Source organism: Pempheris klunzingeri, chromosome 6 (genome assembly GCF_042242105.1).
Source record: "Pempheris klunzingeri isolate RE-2024b chromosome 6, fPemKlu1.hap1, whole genome shotgun sequence".
In the NCBI taxonomy this organism is placed as follows: Eukaryota; Metazoa; Chordata; class Actinopteri; order Acropomatiformes; family Pempheridae; genus Pempheris; species Pempheris klunzingeri.
In genome coordinates this window covers 15,653,698-15,675,457 of record NC_092017.1, presented here as the reverse complement: position 1 = coordinate 15,675,457, position 21,760 = coordinate 15,653,698, and the positions used below count along the sequence as shown (strand labels likewise).

Below are 21,760 nucleotides of genomic sequence, written 5' to 3'. Positions count from 1 at the left end.
AGCGGAAGTACCGAGGCTGTGCTGCAATCTGATTGGACAGGCGCCTCTGCGCAGTGTGGCGCTCGCTTTGTTACATTGATCCATGCTAACACATTTCCTTTGTTGTGATTCTGCTTTGCTAACTTATATTAAAACATTTTGCCGCTGAGATACTTTAAAGGATGAGTGGCGGAGTGTATGGAGGCGGTGAGTTGGATCTCGTGAATTAGATTAAATAAGACTGTCGTGAAGCTTTATCCAGCTTTATAGTTAGCTAGCTATGCTAACTGTGCTAACGGTTAACTAGCCCGGTGGTAGACTAAAGCTACATCCATGCTAGCGATTTTAGTAGCCACACGTTTAATAGTATACTGATTTAACTTTATTTTAACTGCGTCGCGTCGTGGTTTGAGCGTAGATTGTTCATGGAGCATTATAAAGCAAACTCCAACCCCCCGGTACCACCGAGCTAGCTAGCAAGGAAATGAATGAAAGTGGGCTTGACGAGCACACGGATCACATCCCGTGTAGTCGAATAGTGTTCATGTTAATGTTAAATATGGCTCTCTTATAAAAGGAGACACGTGTTTTTTTTTATCAGAGATTGAACTTAGTTAGGTTTGCAATATGTTTGTTCTGTGCTGAGATGTGTTTCTGAACTGAAATAGCTTCTTTATTAGGTGGATCTGCTGCTTTGAGTTCTTTAATTAATGTGTCCATGCTGCTATCAGTAGTAATGGTAACTACAACGTAAAAATAAAATTAATGTCTGCATCAGTCTCATTCGGTAACGAAATGCTTGTGTAACCTATACATAGATTTATAACAATATCATAACGTTGTAGCCTACTTTGTTTATGTTACTGACACAGAAGTGAGAACAGCCTGTCAAATATAATAGTGCCACTATGTGATTTGCACACCCTATACTTTATTTTCTCAGGGTAGAAGTAATTTAAAGCTGAGGAGTATCTGCGGTAATGACAAAATTACCTGGAGCTTCAGCGTCACAATATGTTGTTAGTTTTACTTTATAAATTCATAATAGAAGGTTTAATTCATTTTTTGTTTGCCATCTAATCTACTAAATTGACAAATTATTTTAGCACTTCCACTACCATGCTGAACAGATTTTGGCATGAAGGACAATACTGGAACCAGAACAGCTTCTTAAGCTGATACCAGCAGATAAAGTGGCAGAATGGGGATGTTTAAAGCTGAAAATATCTGATTATGTTATGTTTTCCGTGAAGGTGTATTGTGTAGGAATGAGAATATGTTTGGGGAAAATAGAAAACAAACATTGTTAAACTGCTTTTTATGTACTGATTTCTGCAACAACATATTTAAAACCATTAAAATGCCATTCAAAGTATGTACAGCATTTCCACACATATAAGCACATATGCGAAAGCTCGCTGAATGTAGATATAAAATAATGCTGATATCATTATTTTGCTCATATAGTGTATGCCATTGCATCTCTAGCTGTAATCATTATTATTGTCATTACATTTTTGTTAAGTTTTAGGTAAATGAAATTCACAGCCCTTGTCTCATTTCTGCAGATGAGGTGGGAGCTTTGGTGTTCGACATTGGCTCATACTCTGTAAGAGCTGGCTACGCAGGAGAAGACTGTCCCAAGGCAAGTGGATCACTCAAATGACCTGATTAACTATGTGTCTTTTCTTCCTCTGTGCATCTTCATCTCCCCTCAGAGGGTACAGCAATGTCAAAAAATGAGGGCTGTCACCCTGGAGACAGACGGCATGAATTGAGTTCAGATCTTTCTGGATTCCTTGCTTGGTTTTGATGCATCTGTTGTATCTGATGTATCTTTAGGTAGAGAGCTTGATTGTGAATGTCACAAATGTCCATCACAGATTCCCAAAGACAAAGTTGATATATTCAAATGTCTCGTTTTCTGATCATCAGTCCAAAACCTAAAGAAGCTTAATAACAGAGAAAATTAAGAAAACTGACATTTGAGTAACTGGAACACATAAATGTTTGGCAATTCTGATTAAAATAACGACTTTAATTATCAACAGATTAACAAAATAGTTGCCAATTAATTTGCTGTTAGGCGAATTAGCTAGTTGGACTGTTTGTTCCCGCTCTAATTGTAACACTTAATGTTCCCCTCTGGTTTTGCCCAGCCCTTTTCACAGAAAATATTTTGACATGTCATCTTAGGAAAAGCAAAGCTGTAAATAATAAGATCAATAGTCTCCGAATTCCATTTAGCTGCTTCAGTTTCAGGGTCCTGGTAATGTGCATGCTGGCTCACTGTCACACTGTTATGGCTTACTGGGACACTTGAGAAGATCTGAGCCATTGTTAATGTTATGAGTAACAGCTGTTCTCTTTCTACTATAACAAGTCACGACAACTGATGTAACAATAAAAAGTCTATGGGACAACTTCAGTCCTGGCTTGGCACTGCAATGTGCAGACATTGTTTATGCAAGGCGATTAGTCAGTACAAGCCACATCATGACGGAATTAAATAAAATACTATTGGGTATTTCAAAACTGTTGTAATCTTTGTCTGTATAAGTTAGAAAAGCATTGCTTCACCGCACAGTTTCACAAAGATGGGGATTTTGTTACTGTTTATTGAATGTTTCTGTGCGTGTGTGAATGTGTCTTGACCTGTTTCGTGTCCTGTTTTGTTTTTTGGCTCTGCTCAGGCGGACTTCCCTACGGTTATAGGTGTCACCCTTGACCGGGAGGATGGCAGCACGCCCATGGAGACGGACGGTGACAAGGGCAAGCAGGGTGGCACCACCTACTATATTGATACCAACCAGCTGAGGGTACCAAGGGAGAACATGGAGGTCATGTCTCCGCTCAAGAACGGCATGAGTGAGTGTGGACTCAATGGTGTTTTTTGTGGTGAATAATGAGTGAACAGAAATATATACAGGCAGAATTCGGTTCATGATCCAAATGTAATGGATTGATCATGTCTTTAAAATTTTACCACCGTGTATATGCAATGCTGAGAAAAGATTGAATTTACAGCATGTGAAAATACATAAGTTGTGTGTACGTGGATGTCCCTGTTTTCTGTCGTGGTCTGTGACGTAAACTCAGCAATGAATATTTATAATCCTGTCTGCTTGATCCATATCCATAATTAGACTCTTTTGGTCTGACAGTGGACTTTGTAGATGAACTCATCACAACCATGACTGACGTATAGATGACTGCTGTTCATCATGAATATTAATGAGAGTATTTGAAGACCAAGGGAACTCATTATCATGAGCTCTCCACTCCAGTGTCCCCTTCATGGAAGGCAAACCCTCTTTTCGTCCTGGGTTTGCCGCATCTCTGCCCGACAGTGATTTTTTTATATATATAAATATATGCGCGTGCGCACACACACACACACACACACACACATATATATATATATACACACACATATATACACACACACACACATCCTTTTAGATGTGTTGAACATTCGAAGCCAGATGTGGGTCACATGTTCAGAGCTGTCCTTGGTGCTGAACTTGAGACCCTATCTCACCAGAGCTGTTGTCCATAAATAAATCACCGTTGGGTTCAGGATTATTTTCCCATGCTTTGGTTCGAGGCTCAGTTTCAGTCTCAGATTTTCTTATTTGCTTTTCCTTGCTTCGTTTTCTGTCTTTTTGTGGCATTTTTCTCACATCTGTCAAACATCATGTTGCTAAAACCACAATGTGTTTCTCAATTTGACAGATATTTTCCAAAACCAGGGCAGCAACTCACAATTATTTCAATTATCTACTAATTTTTTATTGTTATTTTGATTAACTGATTAATAATTATTAACTGATAATAATTTTAAACTTCCCAATTTTCCAGATCCCAAGGTGATGATTTCAAGTTACCTCAAAGAACTTAAAGCCATTAACTTAAATCTACAATGACATTAAAAGCTTCACATTGGTGAAATTAAAGCGAGCAGTCAGTTTCCTTACTATTGACTGATCGTTTCCACTCTGTCCAAAACATTTAAAACCAAGCAGAAATTCTCTTCTACAAATGCTACATTTTGCGGGTGTGTTTGGTTTCTGTCACCTCAGGCGTGTCAGCGACAGTGGATATGAAACAGGCGCTGCGGCGCACTGACCTAGCTGTTGATGCTCATCAGAATCTGGTCCAGTGGAGTTTGGCTGTGAGGCTATTTAGAGACGAGTGTGACACCAATCTTAATTGCAGCAGAACAGCACCGTGGGACCACAGGCTCCCTCAGAGGGCTGACCTGGAACATTGGTGCCTGGTGCTCAAATTATTATCTAAAAAAGCTCATCATCGCTCTATTTTCTCCACCATCTGACCCAGCAATGATGATGACAGACACACATTTTTTGTGACGTTGATTTCATGTTTGTAGGCCTGTAGCCTAAAGGAGTGAAAGACTAACGTAAAGACGTGCCTTTCTGTGTGAACATGGCTCATATCTACAGACGTGAAGAAAATATCTCGTTAGGTCTCTGTAATAAACATGTACATGTTTTATTTAAGCTTATTTAACTGCACACTAATTCACAGACCTAGATGTGGTATCTGAACAACCCGGACTGTTTCAAATTAAGCACAGTTAATTGTTTGTTAAAATAGTAAATCAACTGTAATTTAACAGGGATTTGACTTTTAAGAAGCCCTGCCCTTATTTTCTCTTTTGCCTCATTTACAGTTGAGGACTGGGACAGTTTCCAGGCCATTTTGGATCACACCTACAAGATGCACTTCAAGTCTGAACCCAGCCTGCATCCAGTGCTCATGTCAGAAGCTTCGGTAAGTTAGTATTCTCATGAGCTGGAGTCTGAACAGCACTGGCTGCTTATTCTTTGATTGCACCAAGGCCAAAGAGTAGCCTCATAGTTTAAATTTAACAGTCAACCGCAAAATGCTGGCAGTTCCTTAAGATATTAGTCATAGTCGTTTGTGACTGTTAGGTATGCCCTTTCTTTAGCTGCAATCAAGTTATTGTGAGATAAGGATTCAAAGTGAGGAGTTGGTTTCCTGCACTGGTCCTCATCACCCCAATGGAGAAGTTTGTAGTTGGATTGAGCTGACAATAATCTGTTGTAAACGTCCTAACTTCTGTTTTGTGTCTGCAGTGGAATACACGAGCGAAACGAGAGAAACTAACAGAGCTGATGTTTGAACATTACAACATTCCTGCTTTTTTCCTCTGCAAATCTGCTGTGCTATCTGCGTATCCTTTGCTATTTTACTCCACCCACAAAAGGATTGGACAGGGTTCATATGAGTCATGTAATTGTCCCTTTGCTGCTTTGTATTGGGGTCAGACTACCATTTCTCTAATGACAAGTCTGTTGAACTAATAGGGAATCTGTTATATGTCGAATTGTGTTACATATCCTTTACTCTTGATATCCAAGCTTTGCCAATGGGCGGTCTACAGGCTTGGTCCTAGACAGCGGAGCCACACACACCACAGCAATTCCCGTGCATGATGGCTACGTCCTGCAGCAAGGTGACAAAAAAATCATAAATCATTCATCATACGTTGTGTAACTGTATATTCCACTTGGCTTACATATAAACTAGGGAGAGAATTCATTGCCTAAGAGGATTCATGTGATTTTATCCCAAATCCTTCGTTGATGTATGTGCTGATCGTCTGTGATTTATGTTGCCATCTGCTGGTTAGAGCTTGCATCTCAGCCTTGCCAATAAAGCCAGCTATTCCTACAAATGTTCAGTTATAAACTTCAGGTACCATAATGAACTATTGTTGGACAAGAGTAATTTTCAGTGAGGAAGTTTGTTCATCTTCAATGATTCCTGTCCCTCTGTGTAAATGGTGTCTGACTTAAATAATTAAAGCCTCAGCCAAGAGTCATCCAGGAGATTGCTAATTTGAAAGATTTGGATTTATGGTCATAGTGATGTATCAAGCTGAGCAAGGTTAAACAGAGTGTGGAGTGGCTGTGTTATATGTAAACGGTGAATAGAGATTTACCGTGTTCCTTCGAGTCATGTGTTGTTTATTCTCTCTGACAGGAATCGTCAAATCGCCCCTGGCTGGAGACTTCATGAGCATGCAGTGCAGGGAGCTTTTTCAAGAGTTGAGTTGTGAAATAATCCCCCCCTACATGATTGCGTCTAAGGTAAGATATTTGTGTGGAAACCTCATTTTAAAGAATCTCATGTCAGTGTTTCACGGTAGAAACGTTTTTTTTTTTTTTCTTGTTATCAATGTATGGACTGATTTCAAATTTTGCCCGTACAATTGATCAACTGGCTATTTGGATAAATAAATATGAATGCATATTTTAAGTGGAGTGAATGTAATGACTCTTGAATGTACATTAATGTAAAACAATAAAAACAAAACACAGTAAAACAGACTCTTAATGAAGAGTCTTGTCCAAGTTTGTAAATCAAATGCAAAAAAATTGAATTTGACCACAGGGATTTAAATTTTCTCTCCGGTGTGTCGGCTGTGTTTTGAATTTTTTCACATTATATGCCTGCACAGTCTCTATTGGTCCTTTTGGTCATCTTCCTTCACACCACACACTGTCAACCACGGCGTTTGTCATTACAGGATGCAGTGCGGGAGGGATCCCCAGCCAACTGGAAGAAGAAGGAGAAACTACCTCAGGTCACCCGCTCATGGCACAACTACATGTGTAATGTAAGCAGCAAAATGATCTAGACTCCTCTGCGTACGATGTGTCCCAGCAGGAATGAAGGAACTGCTAACTTGTTGGTTTGTGTTATGTTTTATTCTAAATGTGTGCCAACTTGTCTTTTCTTAATGTTTGCAGTGTGTGATCCAGGATTTCCAGGCGGCTGTGCTGCAGGTGTCCGACTCACCATATGATGAACAGTAAGAGCACTTTTTTTTTTTTACTCCAGTTCAACAGCTAAAATGAGAATAAAACCAAACAAATCTGTATGGAACAGGGATACAGTAGTAATGACCAGCTTTATGTACATTTATTTATTTCCTTTACTTTATCCCTTAGCCTTTATGGAGGGTATGCATGTCAAAAATATACATAGTTTCATCCCAGATTAACTAACTCAGGTAACACACCTCCCCGTCTTTCATCAGGGTTGCTGCACAGATGCCCACGGTGCACTATGAGCTGCCCAACGGCTACAACTGTGACTTTGGAGCTGAGAGGCTGAAGATCCCTGAGGGGCTGTTCGACCCCTCTAACGCCAAGGTGTGCACGCTCTGAAGACTCCATTAGTTTAATTGTGGAGATAACAAGGGCAGCAACGTGTAAACATACTCTATTACTGAATGCTGCCTCAAATAAGGAAAGCGCCGTTATGTAAAATTGTGTTAAGTGTCCAAACGTGTTGCTTTTTATGGATTATGAATTGTGAAAATGAAAATTGGTGTGTTCTGATCACTTCAGGGTCTGTCTGGAAACACCATGTTAGGAGTCGGCCACGTGGTGACGACCAGCGTGGGAATGTGTGACATCGACATCCGGCCGGTGATTATCTAGATGTTTTAAATATGGGTTAGAATTGTTTGTTTGGTGGCTGAAATATGTTCCCTCATCCTTGGGACACCCAAATTAAAATTTTAACCATTTTAATGGTGTTTCTAATTTGGAATGAATTTGGAATTACTGAACAGGCAGAGATGTCTTGATTGAAACTTTTAGTTGAAGTTACATTTTGCCTTGCCAGGAATGCAGACGAATCATTAAAGGGGAGTTTTAGAGAGGGGGTTAACCTTAAATTAACATGCAGCATTAAACATTTGAACACTGTAGTAGCTGAATGCAACACCTTTAGTGCACTATTCTGCTGCTGTCTTAAGTAGATGTAGACATGGCTGATTGAGGGTATGCCCAAATAAAATGTATATTACAAGTTTTGGTAATAGAATAACTCCTGGAATTTCTTTGTTGTCACTATTTAGTTACCAGAGGATATGTTCAGTGTTTGATATACAGCCGTGTTTATATCTAGTGTTTTGTTTTTGCTCCTAAATACCCAGAATAATTAGCTGACCTGTTTCTTGGCTTGTGTCTCAGGGTCTGTATGGCAGCGTGGTGGTGACTGGAGGAAACACGCTCATTCAGGGCTTCACAGACCGACTGAACAGAGAACTCTCCCAGAAAACCCCTCCGGTGAGTCAATGCCGCTGTCTCCTCATATTTTCTGATTATTTACTTCAGGCTTTAGGTAATGATAGATTACAAACTTAAAAATGGCGCTGCTTCTTGTTGACATCATCTGAAAAAGACACTACCGCTCTTTGAGAGTTTAAGCTGACAACATAAGTGCTAATTCGTGCACAATCTCTTATGTGTTCTTATGTATCTCTTAAATCCATTACCGAACACTACCCTATATCGTATCAGAGTTTGACATGTGTGTCTGTGGTTTGCAGAGCATGAGGCTGAAGCTGATAGCCAACAACACTACAGTGGAGCGCCGGTTCAGTGCCTGGATAGGAGGCTCCATCCTGGCGTCGCTCGTAAGGACTCACAGCTTAAAACTGTGTTAAAAGAATATATTCTTTTTTTTTTTTTATGGTTTTTCATCTTCATGACAGTAGTTGTAGAGGTAGGAAAGTCCAGAGCTGGTGACTTGGCTCAAGGATCATCAGACTGCCACCTAAAGGGGCAAAAAATGTCAGCACAGGACCACTGTGGCATTCATACCCAAAGATCTGTCATATATTACATAGATGGTTTCTTGTTTTCAATAAGGGAAAAATGTTAACCATCATTACCTGTAATTTGCATTAGAGCTGTGTTCAAGTTCACACATCTGCTTTGCTCATTAGCTTAATTTTTAGCTGTGCGTTTTTCAAAGCAGTTGTATTCCTGCCTCTCCTAATTTTATCCTGATGTGTATTATAACTAAACCTGTTTTCTGTCTGCCAGGGAACCTTCCAGCAGATGTGGATCTCCAAACAGGAGTACGAAGAGGGAGGAAAGCAGTGTGTGGACAGGAAGTGTCCTTGATTTTGACACCGTACCACCACCCTCCCCGACACTCGTCTTTGCCACAATTCTCAACACCACGAGCCGTTCACCTCTGACCCTGGACTCAGGAACACCCACGGATGATCGTTCTTGACTTTGTTTTAAGAAATAATTGAGTTTGTCCACATGCCACCTGTCTGGGATTTATTGTGAAAATCAGACAAACATTTACAAAGTAAATTCAAATTTCTCTGTTTATATGAAGTCAGTCTGTTGCCTTATCTTTAGGATTGTTGGTGTTTTGTGGAAACCTTGCATCTTCAAAAAGCTTCATCTTGATACGCATTGTCCATGTATTTTTTTTTCTCCAACCTGACATGGTCGAAGGGCCATGAAATATCAGCATGTAGGCCCTAAAGTCAAGTTTTTGATCACTCTGGGCAGAAACCCAACGTGAGAGAAATTTGCTCTGCATGGTTTCTGCAGAATACTGACAAAGTAAAATTTGGGTGATGTGTATTTGGAGCAAAAACCTTACAATCTGGGGTGAATATTTTATGTCCATAAACCTCTTTTTTTTTTTTGGTGTAGTAACTAAGCTCATCATAAGCAAAGGCCAGCCAGTTCTCGCCTGTGCTTATTGGTGTCGAGTGTCAACTCAATAAATCTGTATTTAATTTTCACTTTTGCTTGTCATTGTCATTAGCTACATATCTTTTTAAAAATAAACTTTGTTAAATATTCTCTAAACGAGTTTGTCATAAAAGTATAATAAGCACACGTTTACACGTACATTACTATTTTAATACTGTTGAAGTTTTTTTTTTATATTAGTTTATAAGATTGTTTGATATGAGGTTGCAAGTTGCATAAAACATCTTATGAACTAGTAACAATGATGAAAACTAAATACATGGTGTGTTTAACTACTAAGTATGAAAACAATGACCAAAACATTTCATGATGTAGCATAATTTATCTTACAGGATCAAAGAACAGCTGGACAAGTACACTCATACTATAGCGTAGGAGCTGATTCAGACTCAAGTGTACAAAGTAACTCAGCAGATACAATGTGGAGAAAACCTCATGTCTGTACAGATGTCAGGCCCACAACTCCTAAACAGTAAAATGAGCACTGGAAATTTCAAGACGCGGGAACTTTCATTTGAGTAAACTTCTCTTTGAGTTTGGCCTGAGTTTTCTTCTCGAGGTTGGCTTTCCTGGCCTTCTCTCGAAGATGCTTCTCTATGCGCAGCCTGCAAGACAGAAAAGAATGAAGAGAGAGTGAAAAAAAAAACATTTCGATTTTTGTAAGAATAGAATTTTGCATAATATAACTGTGGATTACACTCCACACAATACATTTTGCATCTACTAACATCTTTTACGCAGCATAAAAAGGGGCTCATATTGCATGTGTGCCACATCTTACCTTATGTGTGGCTGGACAAAATTGGGTGTGTAGAACTTCTTTCTCTTGTACCTCTTATTCATGTACCAAGGAATGGCGTACTCTTTGAATCGATACCTAAGGGAAAGAAAACAAGTGTAACATGAATGATGCTAATTCCCACATTTCATTTTCCAAAGCCTTTCGCAGTACTACAACCACATCCCAGACCACTATCTCGGTGCGTTACCCCCACATGTTGAAAGTGGAATAGTGAGAAACGGGCAGGAATGTGTATCATATCAGTCACATGTGTGCACACATGCTTGTACATCCTGTGCACAGGATTAACAAAACAGGGACCCACTCAGAAAAATAGCTCGACTAAAGGTCAAAACTCCACAGGGAGCTTCAAAGTGTTCATTACGACTGCTGTAAGTGTCCGTGTGACATAACGTATATGGAGACTCTGCCCTCACCAGTAGACGTATCCAAATAGATTCCTCCTCCAGGCTCCTGGTCGGCCTTTCTCCTGCCCCGTCTGCAGCAGACGCAGTGCAGTCTCTCTCTCAGTCACCACCGTCTCAAGTCTGGTCATTGACCTCTCAACCTGGGAGGAGGACCACAGCAAGATTTACCTCAGCCAGGGCTCCTCTTTACCACTAAAAACACCCACAATACTGCAAGTACAAACTCTGCATCCCGCTTAGCGTTGTCAAAAGATGAGCTGTCATTCACCATTTCTGCAGCGATGGTGAAGATGTCACTTGAGCGTCGTACCAACCTTCTTTAATCTTTCTGGACTCGGCATCTGAACCATTTGCCTTTTGGCTTCCTGCTGAAGTGTGAGCAGCATGTTCTTTTCTTTCAACAGCACATACCTGAGACAGAAGAAGAGCGTCACACACAGCCGATGAATGTTCATACACCCCGAGGGACCAGTGTAATCTCAACAGCGCTTACCAGAGTTTGTGTAAATCTTCATTGCTCTTTGTTCTCAGTTGTTTGGCAGTCCATGGTGCAGCTACAAAATTATGACAAACCAAAAAAAGTGTGAAAGACTGCCATCATGCCTAGTGGGTACATTTGTGCCAAAATAGTGCTTAGGCTGTGATACACCTAATGCTTTAGCGTTTAACCTGACTTCACGGTGGTCTCTCCCCAGTTCTCATGGAGGTCGAAGAACTCGTCCAGCCCTCTCCTGCTGGTGGTTGTGTGCAGGGCTCGACACTGACCCACAGAGCTGGTGGGACTGTACAAAGAGAGGGCAACGAGCGGAGACTTTTCCCTGGTGGGTGCAAAATAAAGTAGCAAAAAGTCAACTGGACTTGTTGAAGGTACAAGAAGACGTTTCGCCTCTCATCCAAGAGGCTTCTTCAGTTCTAACTGACTGGTAGGGAGGTCAGGCATATAAACACTGTTCAAGTCGTTATCTGTTACCTGTGGTGACTTCGTGTCTTTGAACACAGCAAACACAACTTTCTGATTTAAAACTTAAGCGGTCATATTCACAACATAAAGGCTCACGACTCTCTAATCCAATGTATATAAATTAACCCAGCACACGTCTGCAGGAGGCATCGTAAATGTAGGACTTGATGGTGATATCTTATTCACAAATAATGACTCTTTAACACGATCCGCACAACCCGTAAATGAGGAGCACAGCCAGCTTTAGCTTCTGTATCAACATGTTAGCTTCAATATGGCTTACACATCATGTTTTACACACCGCAACGGCTTCTTACCTGTAAAGATTAGACTGGTATTTGGTCACATTAGCAGCGCAGTGCTGAGTATTTATCGCTGAGGATATCCTAATGACATTTTGAAACTGTCTGCAAAGAGTCAAAACGCGTCCTGCTGCTGAGGACGCCGCCATCTTTAACGTTACCGTTGTACTTCCTTCCTCCTTCGCTCATTACCCATCATGCATTTTTTCTAAACCAAATATATGTTTTTATTTATTTTTTTACTTTATCTTGTTATAGTTTTATCTATTGTGCCTACACAACAGTACCACTAAAAAAGAATATAGATCAGATCGGCAATAATACATCATCCATAGTTGCTCTCATCACCACGCCTCCTTAAAAAGGAAAACAGTCCTTTGTCAAAATAGTAACAGTGTCCACACTTAGACAAACCTATTTAAATTAATAACGCTCTGCCAAAGAGATGCTGTGGAGTTGGCTGCACCAGGGTTTAATCCCACATCACTTATTTCTGATTTGTTCCCCTGCCATGTCCTGAAAAAGATCCTGATTGAAAGGTTTTATGGCTACATGCCAACGCTATATGCTAGTGTGTCATCTGTCTGTGTGAAATGAGTCACCTGTGTTTCCTGACTCTGAACCAACTTAGCTTTGATGTAAGGCCATACATCATTGACCTGGGTTCCAGCAACTAACTGACCAACCAGCATATCGGAGCCCAGCGCTATCTCTAGCTTAAAGATCAATCAATCAATCAATCAATCAATCAATCAACCAATTGATGATCGATGATCAGAGAGCCTCTTACTTTCACCCAATCATAGAACTCCTTACTTACAGCCAGTCAGAGTGCTTCTTTCTTTTGACCAATAAGAAAACCCATTTCTTTCGGCCAATCAGCATGCTTCTTTTTCTTGGCCAATTAGAGAGCCCCTTATTTTCAGCCAATGATAGAACCCCTTACTTTCAGAAAGAGAAAACCCCCTTTTTCCCGCCAATCAGAGGGCTTCTTATTTTTCTGTGTATCTTGTGCTTTGTTGGTCAAGCAGCGTGGATTACATGGTGTGTTTATAATTATATTCATAAAGTAATTAAATGCAGGTGGTTTCTATTGTAGTTTTGCATCGATATTTTACATTAAAGTCTCACTCAGAAAGGGGCGGGGACATTGCGGGTGCTGAAGTTCCCGGATGTGGCGAACAGCGTATCCGCCCTTATCAAATATGGTGATTTCTGCTTCACTCTTTCATGAACCAATCAGAGAGCGCGTTGTTGAGCAGACTGCCCACAGTAGCGATGGTGGGGATGAGTGTTCTCAGGTCTGCTGCTGCCTTTGCAGCCAGACTGAGTCCACTGAAATCTGGAAATAATGCGGCGAATTTACTCAGTCGAACAGTCCCACGGACAGATAAAGGTAAGAGACACCCCGGTGGCTTAAAGAGTGAGAGGTTTGACCATAAATGTGGCCGTCTCTTCTTATGACCTTGTGCCGGGCGCGTTAGCTCGCTAAGTTTAGCTAACTGGCTAGTAACGTTTGTCCTGCTGTCAACAGAGAGTGAAAAAGAAGGTTAGAGCTTTTCCACTTACAACTCACTCTTCTTTGTCAGCTAATGTCTCTGATTTTATTAGAGTAATGGTCTTTATTAATATTATATTTTATGCCATATGAATTAATTTTATCACCTCATACAATCATTGTGGTTTACTGTTTATAAGTTGAAATAAATTAGACGGATAATTTCGCCAATTTCTGCAATAACTGGAGAGCTTAAATACCAGGGACATTTTCTTTTAACTGTCAAGTTTACAACAATTACTGTGAAACAGTCATGAGCAGTGAAACTCTAAATTCTCAGGCTCCCTCCAACAATATGTATGAAAGGAAAATTACCAGTAAAAAGCAAAGATAATAAAATAATACTAAAGACTATATGGTGCAAAGGTAAAATTGTGGAGTACAATGTAAAATATTTTATTTATATATATATATATATATATATATATATAATACAGTGATAATGAACAGTAGCATAGGCAGGCTGTGCATCAGTGCATATGAGAAGAAAAGGCAACAACAGGATGTGCCATGCTATTTTGTAAATTAGATATCAGAAGACACTGATATCAAGGTAAAGTTGTGATAATGATTATGACACTGATTTTATTTTTATTTGAATACCCCAGATCCACTCCAGATTTATTGACCGAAGATACATTTGATGAGCAATGATGAGTAAAGTGAATATGAAGTACTGAATATTCAGGTTACTCTGATACTACAGCCTAATAAGTTCATTACATTGATCTCAGCCTTTGAAATAAAGATAAACACTGAATCTATATGGCATTATCATAAGAACCAAAAGCCCAGGCTGTCTTGTCTTATTACAAGATCTCCATCCTTAAAGCACCCAGCTTTAATTGGTAAATACATGGTTATGACAGTATCCCCTGTCTTGTTGTTTTGCAGTGGCTGTTCGTTGGGGTCATGGAAAGAAAATGTTTGTCGTCAAACCCTCTGAGTTCTATGACAAGAGATTTCTTCACTTATTGGTGAGCACTGTAACAGCATCTCATTCATTACCTGTGATCATGACAAATAAAGGGGGTGTCAGAGCCCAAATTTGGGAGCTGCAGATAGTCAGGTGGATACCAGCAACTGTAGTCAGTCAGTCAGGACACTAAAGTGGAGCTCTGCTGTAACCACTATATAAATAAAATGTATTTATTGTCTCTCTGTACAAGTACAAGTACAGGTACAGCACACAGTGCATAAAAACTTGTATGACAACAGTAATAAGATAAAATCCTCAAACTGTCTGCAATGTTGTTCAGAACTATTGGAATTTACCCATTACTTCCGCACTTGCAGTTTCTATGATAAAGAAGTGCAACTTAATGAAAAATAAATAATTTTGTATATTAGTAACAAGTATTCCTGACACGCTGGCTTGGTTAGACCTTCAATCTTGGTCACCCTGTATGCAGAACAACATCAGGATTTTCATTATTTCGTTTTGTCCTCATTTTATCTCAGCGATATTACATCCTGCTGACTGGCGTTCCTGTGGCGGTCATTGTCACATGTGTGAATCTCTTCTTTGGTAAGTAACCTAATTTCATCAATGTTTCATTGATTTTATTGGGGTCATTTGATGATATTTGGTCTTTTAAAGATGTGATTTAATGTGCTAATCAAAAACTTGCATGTTCGTTTTGAATTGAACTCGAGTGTGATTGTGTTGTGAAGGTGAGGCAGAGCTGGTCGAAACCCCTGAGGGCTATGAGCCTGAGCACTGGGAGTACTACAAGGTATGTAGCGTCTTATCTCGCTAGCTTTCCAGAAACTGTTTTGTGTCGCTGATCTAAATGCCAGAACATTACAGTATGTGAGAACCGTAATCATCCTCACCATCACAACACCTTTGTTCCTCTGCCAACCTTCAGCACAATGGTGTTGGCCTCTAGTCTAAGTTTGCAGTCTGCAACATCCAGACTACAAAGGGTTGGTTCAGGACCTAAACAGAGCTCTATTTTATCTCATGACTTTTTCTTCACTGTTGTATCTGTTGTTTGTATATTTTCATCCTGTTATTTCTTACGTTTTTGGACGTATGTTATTATAATCTGTTATAATCTGTTTTTGAAAGGTGCTATATAAATACAGTTATAACAATTATTATTATCAACAGACATTTCAGAGAGGAGCCTATTAATAGTTGTCCTTTAATGCATATTGTAATGTTTTAGAGAAAAAAGGATGACAGTAGTTGTTTAACTGATTACTTAATTTAACTGATAAATCAGTGATTTGGATCAAATGCATGTGTCGTCATTAAAAAATTCCTCTGTCTTGCGTTCCTTTTCCCTGTTGTTACAGCACCCCATCACCAGGTGGATTGCACGAAACATGTATGATTCTCCAGTGAAGGACTATGAAAAGATGATGGCTGCAATCCAAATAGAGAAAGAAAAGGCAGACATGAGGTGGGAGTTTATGTTATGTTGTAGCTTCTCTTTCCAGAATCCTGTCGTGTGCGAAGGCCACAGAGCCGTTGTGATACAGTGACACAAAGACGTTTCCAACCAGCGACAGACAAAAACTGTCTCTGAAATTGATTTTTAGCATATTGGAGTTGCTGGCAAAAAATCTATCTATCTTTTTTGGGAAAGTTATACGTTAACAGCCAACTATGTACTGATGATGTATAGAGTGTAACATTAATTCACCACACCACAGTTTGCTACTTCTCGTGGTGAAGTCAGTGGTGTCATTGCTTTACGCCTGAATGCACTGTAAGAGATCAGTCCAATAATTCAGCCTTTTGACACCATTAAATTGATTCATTTTAAGGTTTGAGTTACTTAAAGTAACCATTAAATAATCACTTATGAACCTGATTCCTGTGCGTGTTTGATTTAATTTGACTGGATCAGCTTTAATGTGATTTAGCACAACAGGTGGATTGTTGTTTGTCGGCAGAGCCTTCACAGATCTACTTTGCACTTATCTGAAGGTGTTGCGGAGGAAGTTTTCTCTCTGGCAGTTGGAGAGGCTGTTAAAGCCATTTGTTCAGTTGTAAAAAACTTATTAAAGAAGAGATCTGAATGTATCTTGCTTAACTGAAATATTTGCTTTTTACACATCAAATATATATTTTAATGCGTGTTAGGAATTAATATAAATGTGATTAAAGCTGAATGTTTCTTATCAAGCACACCTCCTGTACATCACCAGAGAAAAACTGTCTTTGGTCAAAGGCAAAATTCATGTAAAGAGTTTCTCGGGAGATGTCAGACCATGCACCTGGGAAGAATTAATTCTCCATAACTCCCACCGTGATGAAACAGAAACTCTTTTTCCATGACTGAAGCATGCTTTTATTGCTTCTCTGCCTGTTTGTCACCAACAGACTGACAGAGCTGGAGGTGCGTCGGCTGATGAGGCAGAGGGGAGACGGTCCCTGGTTCCACCTGGAGACCCTCAGCAAGGACCTTATTGACAACAGTCCCAAGTCAACACCTGACAATTAATCCAGACACGTCTGCCATCAGTACATCATGCCGATCGATCTCACTGTTTGTACATTTTTTCTCCTTCCTGCGTAAATAAAGTATCTGTATGATATTTTGTCTTTACTGTCTTCATGCTGCAAAGAAGTGTTTACTATTAGGGGGTACTATAATTTAAATCTCTGTGGATTAGGTTAGTTTCTGTCAGCACCGGTTTCCTCTGGGTGCTTCTGTGTCCTTTCACAGTCCAACAATTTAAGTTTGAAATGAATCAGCTGTTTGCACACACACTTTTTTTTCATACTATCCCGAATTTGACCTGTATATTTATTTTACCCTGAATTTAAGCAGGAATGGAGGCTGCGAATTAACGGACCGCATTTATTGACAGTTCATACAAAGTTTTGAAGATGATTTTAACCATGTTTTTTCATCAAGGCTCGTGTTCAAATATGCTTCTTGAAAATTGCTTTATTTTTCAACACAATCTGATTGAAATCTACATAATCACTCATGCAAGCTCCAGCAAGCATTAAATAATCAGCATCAAAATGTACAATTAAAGTTATTGACTGCTGTGGGCACAAAGGAATACTGTACTTTCTTTTTATTTTTCATTCTTTTTTTTTTTCAAGATTGCACTTATAGTAAAAATTAAGACATGATGATGATGATGATGCCGGCTTCAAGAGTTTTGAAATTTTCGATTTAGGTGCCTTCTAGAAAAATGCATTGATAAATTAAATCTGTATGAATTCTGTAGGTCCAAATAGTGCTTTAATCCAAAGTGCTTTTACACATTTAAATAGAGCTTTTACCTCCAGCTGGGTGCACAGGAAACATTACATCTGTTGAATTTATCATTCCTGTGTAACAATGTAAAGGTTTGATGGGATTACTAGTTGAGATGCAGTCTGGTGAAAGTAAGATCTACATATCTGCCTCATAATGAACAGATCACGCTTGCTCGCTCTCATCATCGTTGTCACAACACATTACAACAAGGACTCTTTTTTTATTGGGTACAATCTTTCTAACAATTGCTCAATTTTATATTTTTGCAATAGACGAGGGCGTCCACCTGGTGGCAGAGCTGTGCAGACAAGATGATTGTTGGACAAAAGGCAGATAATGTGAGGTCATTCAGATGCGTGTGCAGAAGATGCACGAAATCAGCTTCTGCCTTGTCTCCTTTAAAATGCATTTATTATAACCCCCCAAACGCTGCAGAGAAATAGAAAAGAATGCACACTGACCCCCTCATTTATTGAACTGTCATTTTTATCAATAAACGCCACTGCAGATGAACACAGAGAGATGGAGGCTTTTGTTGGGTTGCAAGATTCTGCTGTCCTCAGTAATCATGATTTTTCCTGAATCCTGCAGGGGGAAACATGGTGTAGTAAGTGTGGGTGGCTTTATGAATCATCCTCTGAGGTGGGAGGGGCCCTTCAGATAAAAAAAACAAAAAACATATATATCCCTGTGTGCAGGGAGCGTCACCACAGTCAACAGTAGGAACACAGTATTTCTGCGCAGGTCAGAGCTTTTTTGCAAGAAAAAAAAAAAAAAAACACCCAACATTGATTGCCTTAGCTTTGCCGCCTGTGTGGCAAGCCAGCCTCCACCCCTCTGTCATTTTATTTTTATGTTTTTCAGCGTCACATCCCGCTGGCTGGAGGAATGTAGAGACGGACCGCTTTAAAAATAGCATCCTCTCCTCTGACAGCGCTGCTCCGGTGGCTCCGCAGCACTGTGGTGCGAGAAGCAGGAATGCGAAGATGGCTGCAGACCTAGGAGAGCTGCTGGTCCCATACATGCCCACCATCAGAGTGCCCAGGACAGGGGACAGGGTCTTCAAGAGCGAGTGTGCCTTCTCCTTCGACTCCCCAGTAAGTCACACTCACACACACACGCGCGCGCACACACACACACACACACACACACACACACACACACACACACACACACACACACACACCCAGACATGAGCGGGTTGTTTGGGATTAGGAGGAGCAGGAAGATGTGTGTGTGTCGCAGGTTGAACCACAACACGTGAATCTGCCCTGTTGTTTATGTGTGTGTCTCCATGGCCGCCTTCCCCTGGAAGTTAAAAGGAAATAAATAATTAAATGTTGTTTACATGCCAGAAGAAGAAGAAGAAGAAGAAGAGGGGTGGAGGGTTTTCCCACTGTGCAGGTCCAGTCCAGGCCACACACTCACACACTCTCACACACACACACACACCAGCTAAACACACCTGCTTTGAGACGTGAATGTGCTTGAAAAGCTTCAGCAGCCCCTGTCAGGTTGTAGGGAGCAGCTGCCATGTGTGTGTGTGTGTGTGTGTGTGTGTGTGAGAGAGAGATCATAGCCTCCTCACGGTGTTTTTGTCTCTTATTATTTGTCTAAAAATGGATTTGAAGCATGTCTCTGGTATTCAATAACATTACTGCAACATTTCCATCTCACATGCTCACAACAGTGAATTTGTTGGTGCCTTTAATTGAGCCTTTGAGAGCCTGTAACAACCAATTTAGGCTGCGATGTGCTGTTAAAAATCACTACTGTGTTCAATAGTGAGCTTACAATGACCCAGCAAAAAATTCATGCTTCCCACAGTGATGTTGTGATATTCACATGTTGACTTAAAGTAAGTTCTTACACCCAAAAATGACTCTGAGGCCTTTCTTGTATATATGTCTATGCTATTGTGTCACTAGAGACTTTGGGTGTTGATCATAGAAAATCTCATGACCCACATTCCTTCGCATGCTTTCATTTATTTTCTCTTTTTCTGTTTCTTTTTCTGTGGTTAAAGCAACGATAGAACATCAACACACTGAATCTTTTGATTCATATCAAATTTTAAAACTTTTATAAATGTCAGATTTTACAGATCTGGTGCAGAGTTCAACCTTTCCTACGCTGGTAAAGACTCATGACAGATAATAATTTCATAGATTTTGGCTCTCAACACATTCCACAAGCAACACAAAACCTACTTTCTCGACAGAAACCGTTTTTAAAGGTGACTCAGCTGTCTGGAGTTCATCATGTTGGCCTGAGGACTGGTTTATTTTTATCCTTGCACTGTTGAAGCTCATATGTCACCCTGGGCCACTTAAAGGTTTATCACAGGGGTTTATAAGCACTACACTGATTGCAGATTTAGGTCAGTTTTGAGAGAGTATTCTTCATGTATTTTAGTGCAGGAGGTTGTTTCTGTCAGAAAAATGAACACTCCTGAAGGAGGCCCAACTGTATTTATCTAACGCATTTTAAAACCCCTGAAACGTGCCTCACTGGTCACACGTTTGACTTCTGAATGTGACAAAATGATCAAACCTTTGTATCCTGTAACAGACTGCCTGACATGTGTCCGCTTCAGTCCACAGACACTCACCAGCAGTGTTATGAGAAATAAAGCTACTTTGCTTTTAAACTGGTAAACCTCCAAGTACTCGGTGCCCCAGAAGCAAATAGGCACTACTTTGCCAATTAAAATAAATTTCTATTTAACTATATGTAACAGTGTTCCCATGTTCTTTGGTTGAAACAACAGCAGCACCAAAAGTGTTTGTATGAATCACAGATTAATCCAATTTTTGGGTAAGAAATGACACGTAAAAGGCGACTCAGAGAATGAGGATTTACACTAAAACCAGGCTTTTCAGCAGCAGGCATTTTCTGCATAAAAGTGAGATTTTGTTTCTGTGCAACAGTGCTGGAACAGATTTTTGGCTTTTTGACAAGATGCTAGAAAAACTGTTTGAGCAGGAAGGGCCTTTTTGAAAATGTGCTCGCAGAATCACTGGCACACGTCTCTCCCACTTGCATTTCTACTGTGCATGTTGTGTTAAGTTTTTGTAGCTAGTGCCAGCTAGTGTGGCCAAAGCTCAGTGATGGTGTGACTGGTTGTTCTGCTGAAAGCTTTGAGCTTTGAAGCCGCATCATTTTGGTCATGGCAGTCATTTGTTTCTACTGAAATCATTATTCTCGTGCTATTTCCACTGTGAAATATTTTAAATAAAACTGAATGCTGCCTTTCCACTGTATATAAAAATCCAGTCTAAGTAGTTTCCCTGAAATCAGACCTTTGCATTGTATACATTTCAACAGTGTGTTAAATGTGCCGTTGTGTTGGTGGTCCTTTACTTAGTGCTGCTGTTCATTGTTACTGTTTTGTTTTTGTCTGCAGGAGTCAGAGGGAGGCCTGTATGTGTGCATGAACACATTCCTGGGCTTCGGGCGAGAACATGTGGAAAGACATTATCGCAAAACAGGACAGAGTGTTTACATGCACCTCAAACGACATGTGAAAGAGGTACGTTTTATACCTGTGTTTTTATTTGGTACAGATTATTTTTTAATTGCACCCCAGTTCAGATAAGTCACATGAGTAAATGGCTTTGCAATCAATAAAACACTAATTCACAAAAGACAATGAGTGAGACATTAACATGGTAGAAGTTAATGTCGTCTCATCTCCTTACAGTGCTGGCTTACAGCAACTGCTCCGAGTCAAGTTATATTGTGCAGTATGACATAAATTTAACTGTAAGCAGTGCGGTCATGACTGCTAAAAGCAGGGAAGATCACAAGCATGATTCTCCTTCATTTATGGCAGAGCAAACGCTAAATGTGGTGAACAAAGTAAAATATTTGGTTCACATCATCAGGAATGATCGATGTGATGACGACGATGTACAGCATTAGTGTTG

At 40.0% G+C, this 21,760-nt stretch overlaps 4 protein-coding genes across 6 annotated transcripts in view; 3 read left to right on the top strand and 1 right to left on the bottom strand.

The window, feature by feature from the left end:
• Positions 1-66: 66 nt before the first annotated feature.
• On the top strand, positions 67-9,598 carry actl6a (actin-like 6A). Its single transcript, XM_070831931.1, has 14 exons — positions 67-186; positions 1,548-1,624; positions 2,673-2,847; positions 4,676-4,776; positions 5,103-5,200; positions 5,388-5,482; positions 6,013-6,119; positions 6,560-6,649; positions 6,783-6,844; positions 7,073-7,187; positions 7,386-7,466; positions 8,016-8,111; positions 8,375-8,461; positions 8,874-9,598. Exons 1-14 carry the CDS (start codon positions 162-164, stop codon positions 8,952-8,954), a joined length of 1,290 nt encoding a protein of 429 aa, XP_070688032.1. The 5' UTR covers positions 67-161; the 3' UTR covers positions 8,955-9,598.
• A 251-nt stretch (positions 9,599-9,849) lies between these two features.
• mrpl47 (mitochondrial ribosomal protein L47) lies at positions 9,850-12,190 on the bottom strand. Its single transcript, XM_070832541.1, has 7 exons — positions 12,057-12,190; positions 11,448-11,596; positions 11,272-11,332; positions 11,093-11,189; positions 10,788-10,918; positions 10,351-10,446; positions 9,850-10,174 (listed from the first exon to the last, which is right to left on the bottom strand). Exons 1-7 carry the CDS (start codon positions 12,188-12,190, stop codon positions 10,063-10,065), a joined length of 780 nt encoding a protein of 259 aa, XP_070688642.1. The 3' UTR covers positions 9,850-10,062.
• Positions 12,191-13,293: 1,103 nt separating this feature from the next.
• Positions 13,294-17,151, top strand: ndufb5 (NADH:ubiquinone oxidoreductase subunit B5). Its single transcript, XM_070832480.1, has 6 exons — positions 13,294-13,437; positions 14,494-14,576; positions 15,061-15,127; positions 15,274-15,335; positions 15,904-16,010; positions 16,937-17,151. The coding sequence occupies exons 1-6, from the start codon at positions 13,320-13,322 to the stop codon at positions 17,055-17,057; spliced, it is 558 nt and encodes a 185-aa protein (XP_070688581.1). The 5' UTR covers positions 13,294-13,319; the 3' UTR covers positions 17,058-17,151.
• Positions 17,152-18,758: 1,607 nt separating this feature from the next.
• usp13 (ubiquitin specific peptidase 13) overlaps positions 18,759-21,760 on the top strand; it is a 30,718-nt gene continuing 27,716 nt past the window's right edge. For all 3 annotated transcript variants that reach the window (XM_070832182.1, XM_070832181.1, XM_070832180.1), the window contains exons 1-2: positions 18,759-18,928; positions 21,238-21,363. In XM_070832182.1, the coding sequence (XP_070688283.1) occupies positions 18,818-18,928; positions 21,238-21,363 (237 nt within the window). In that variant the 5' untranslated portion in view covers positions 18,759-18,817. The remainder of the gene's footprint in view (positions 18,929-21,237; positions 21,364-21,760) is intronic.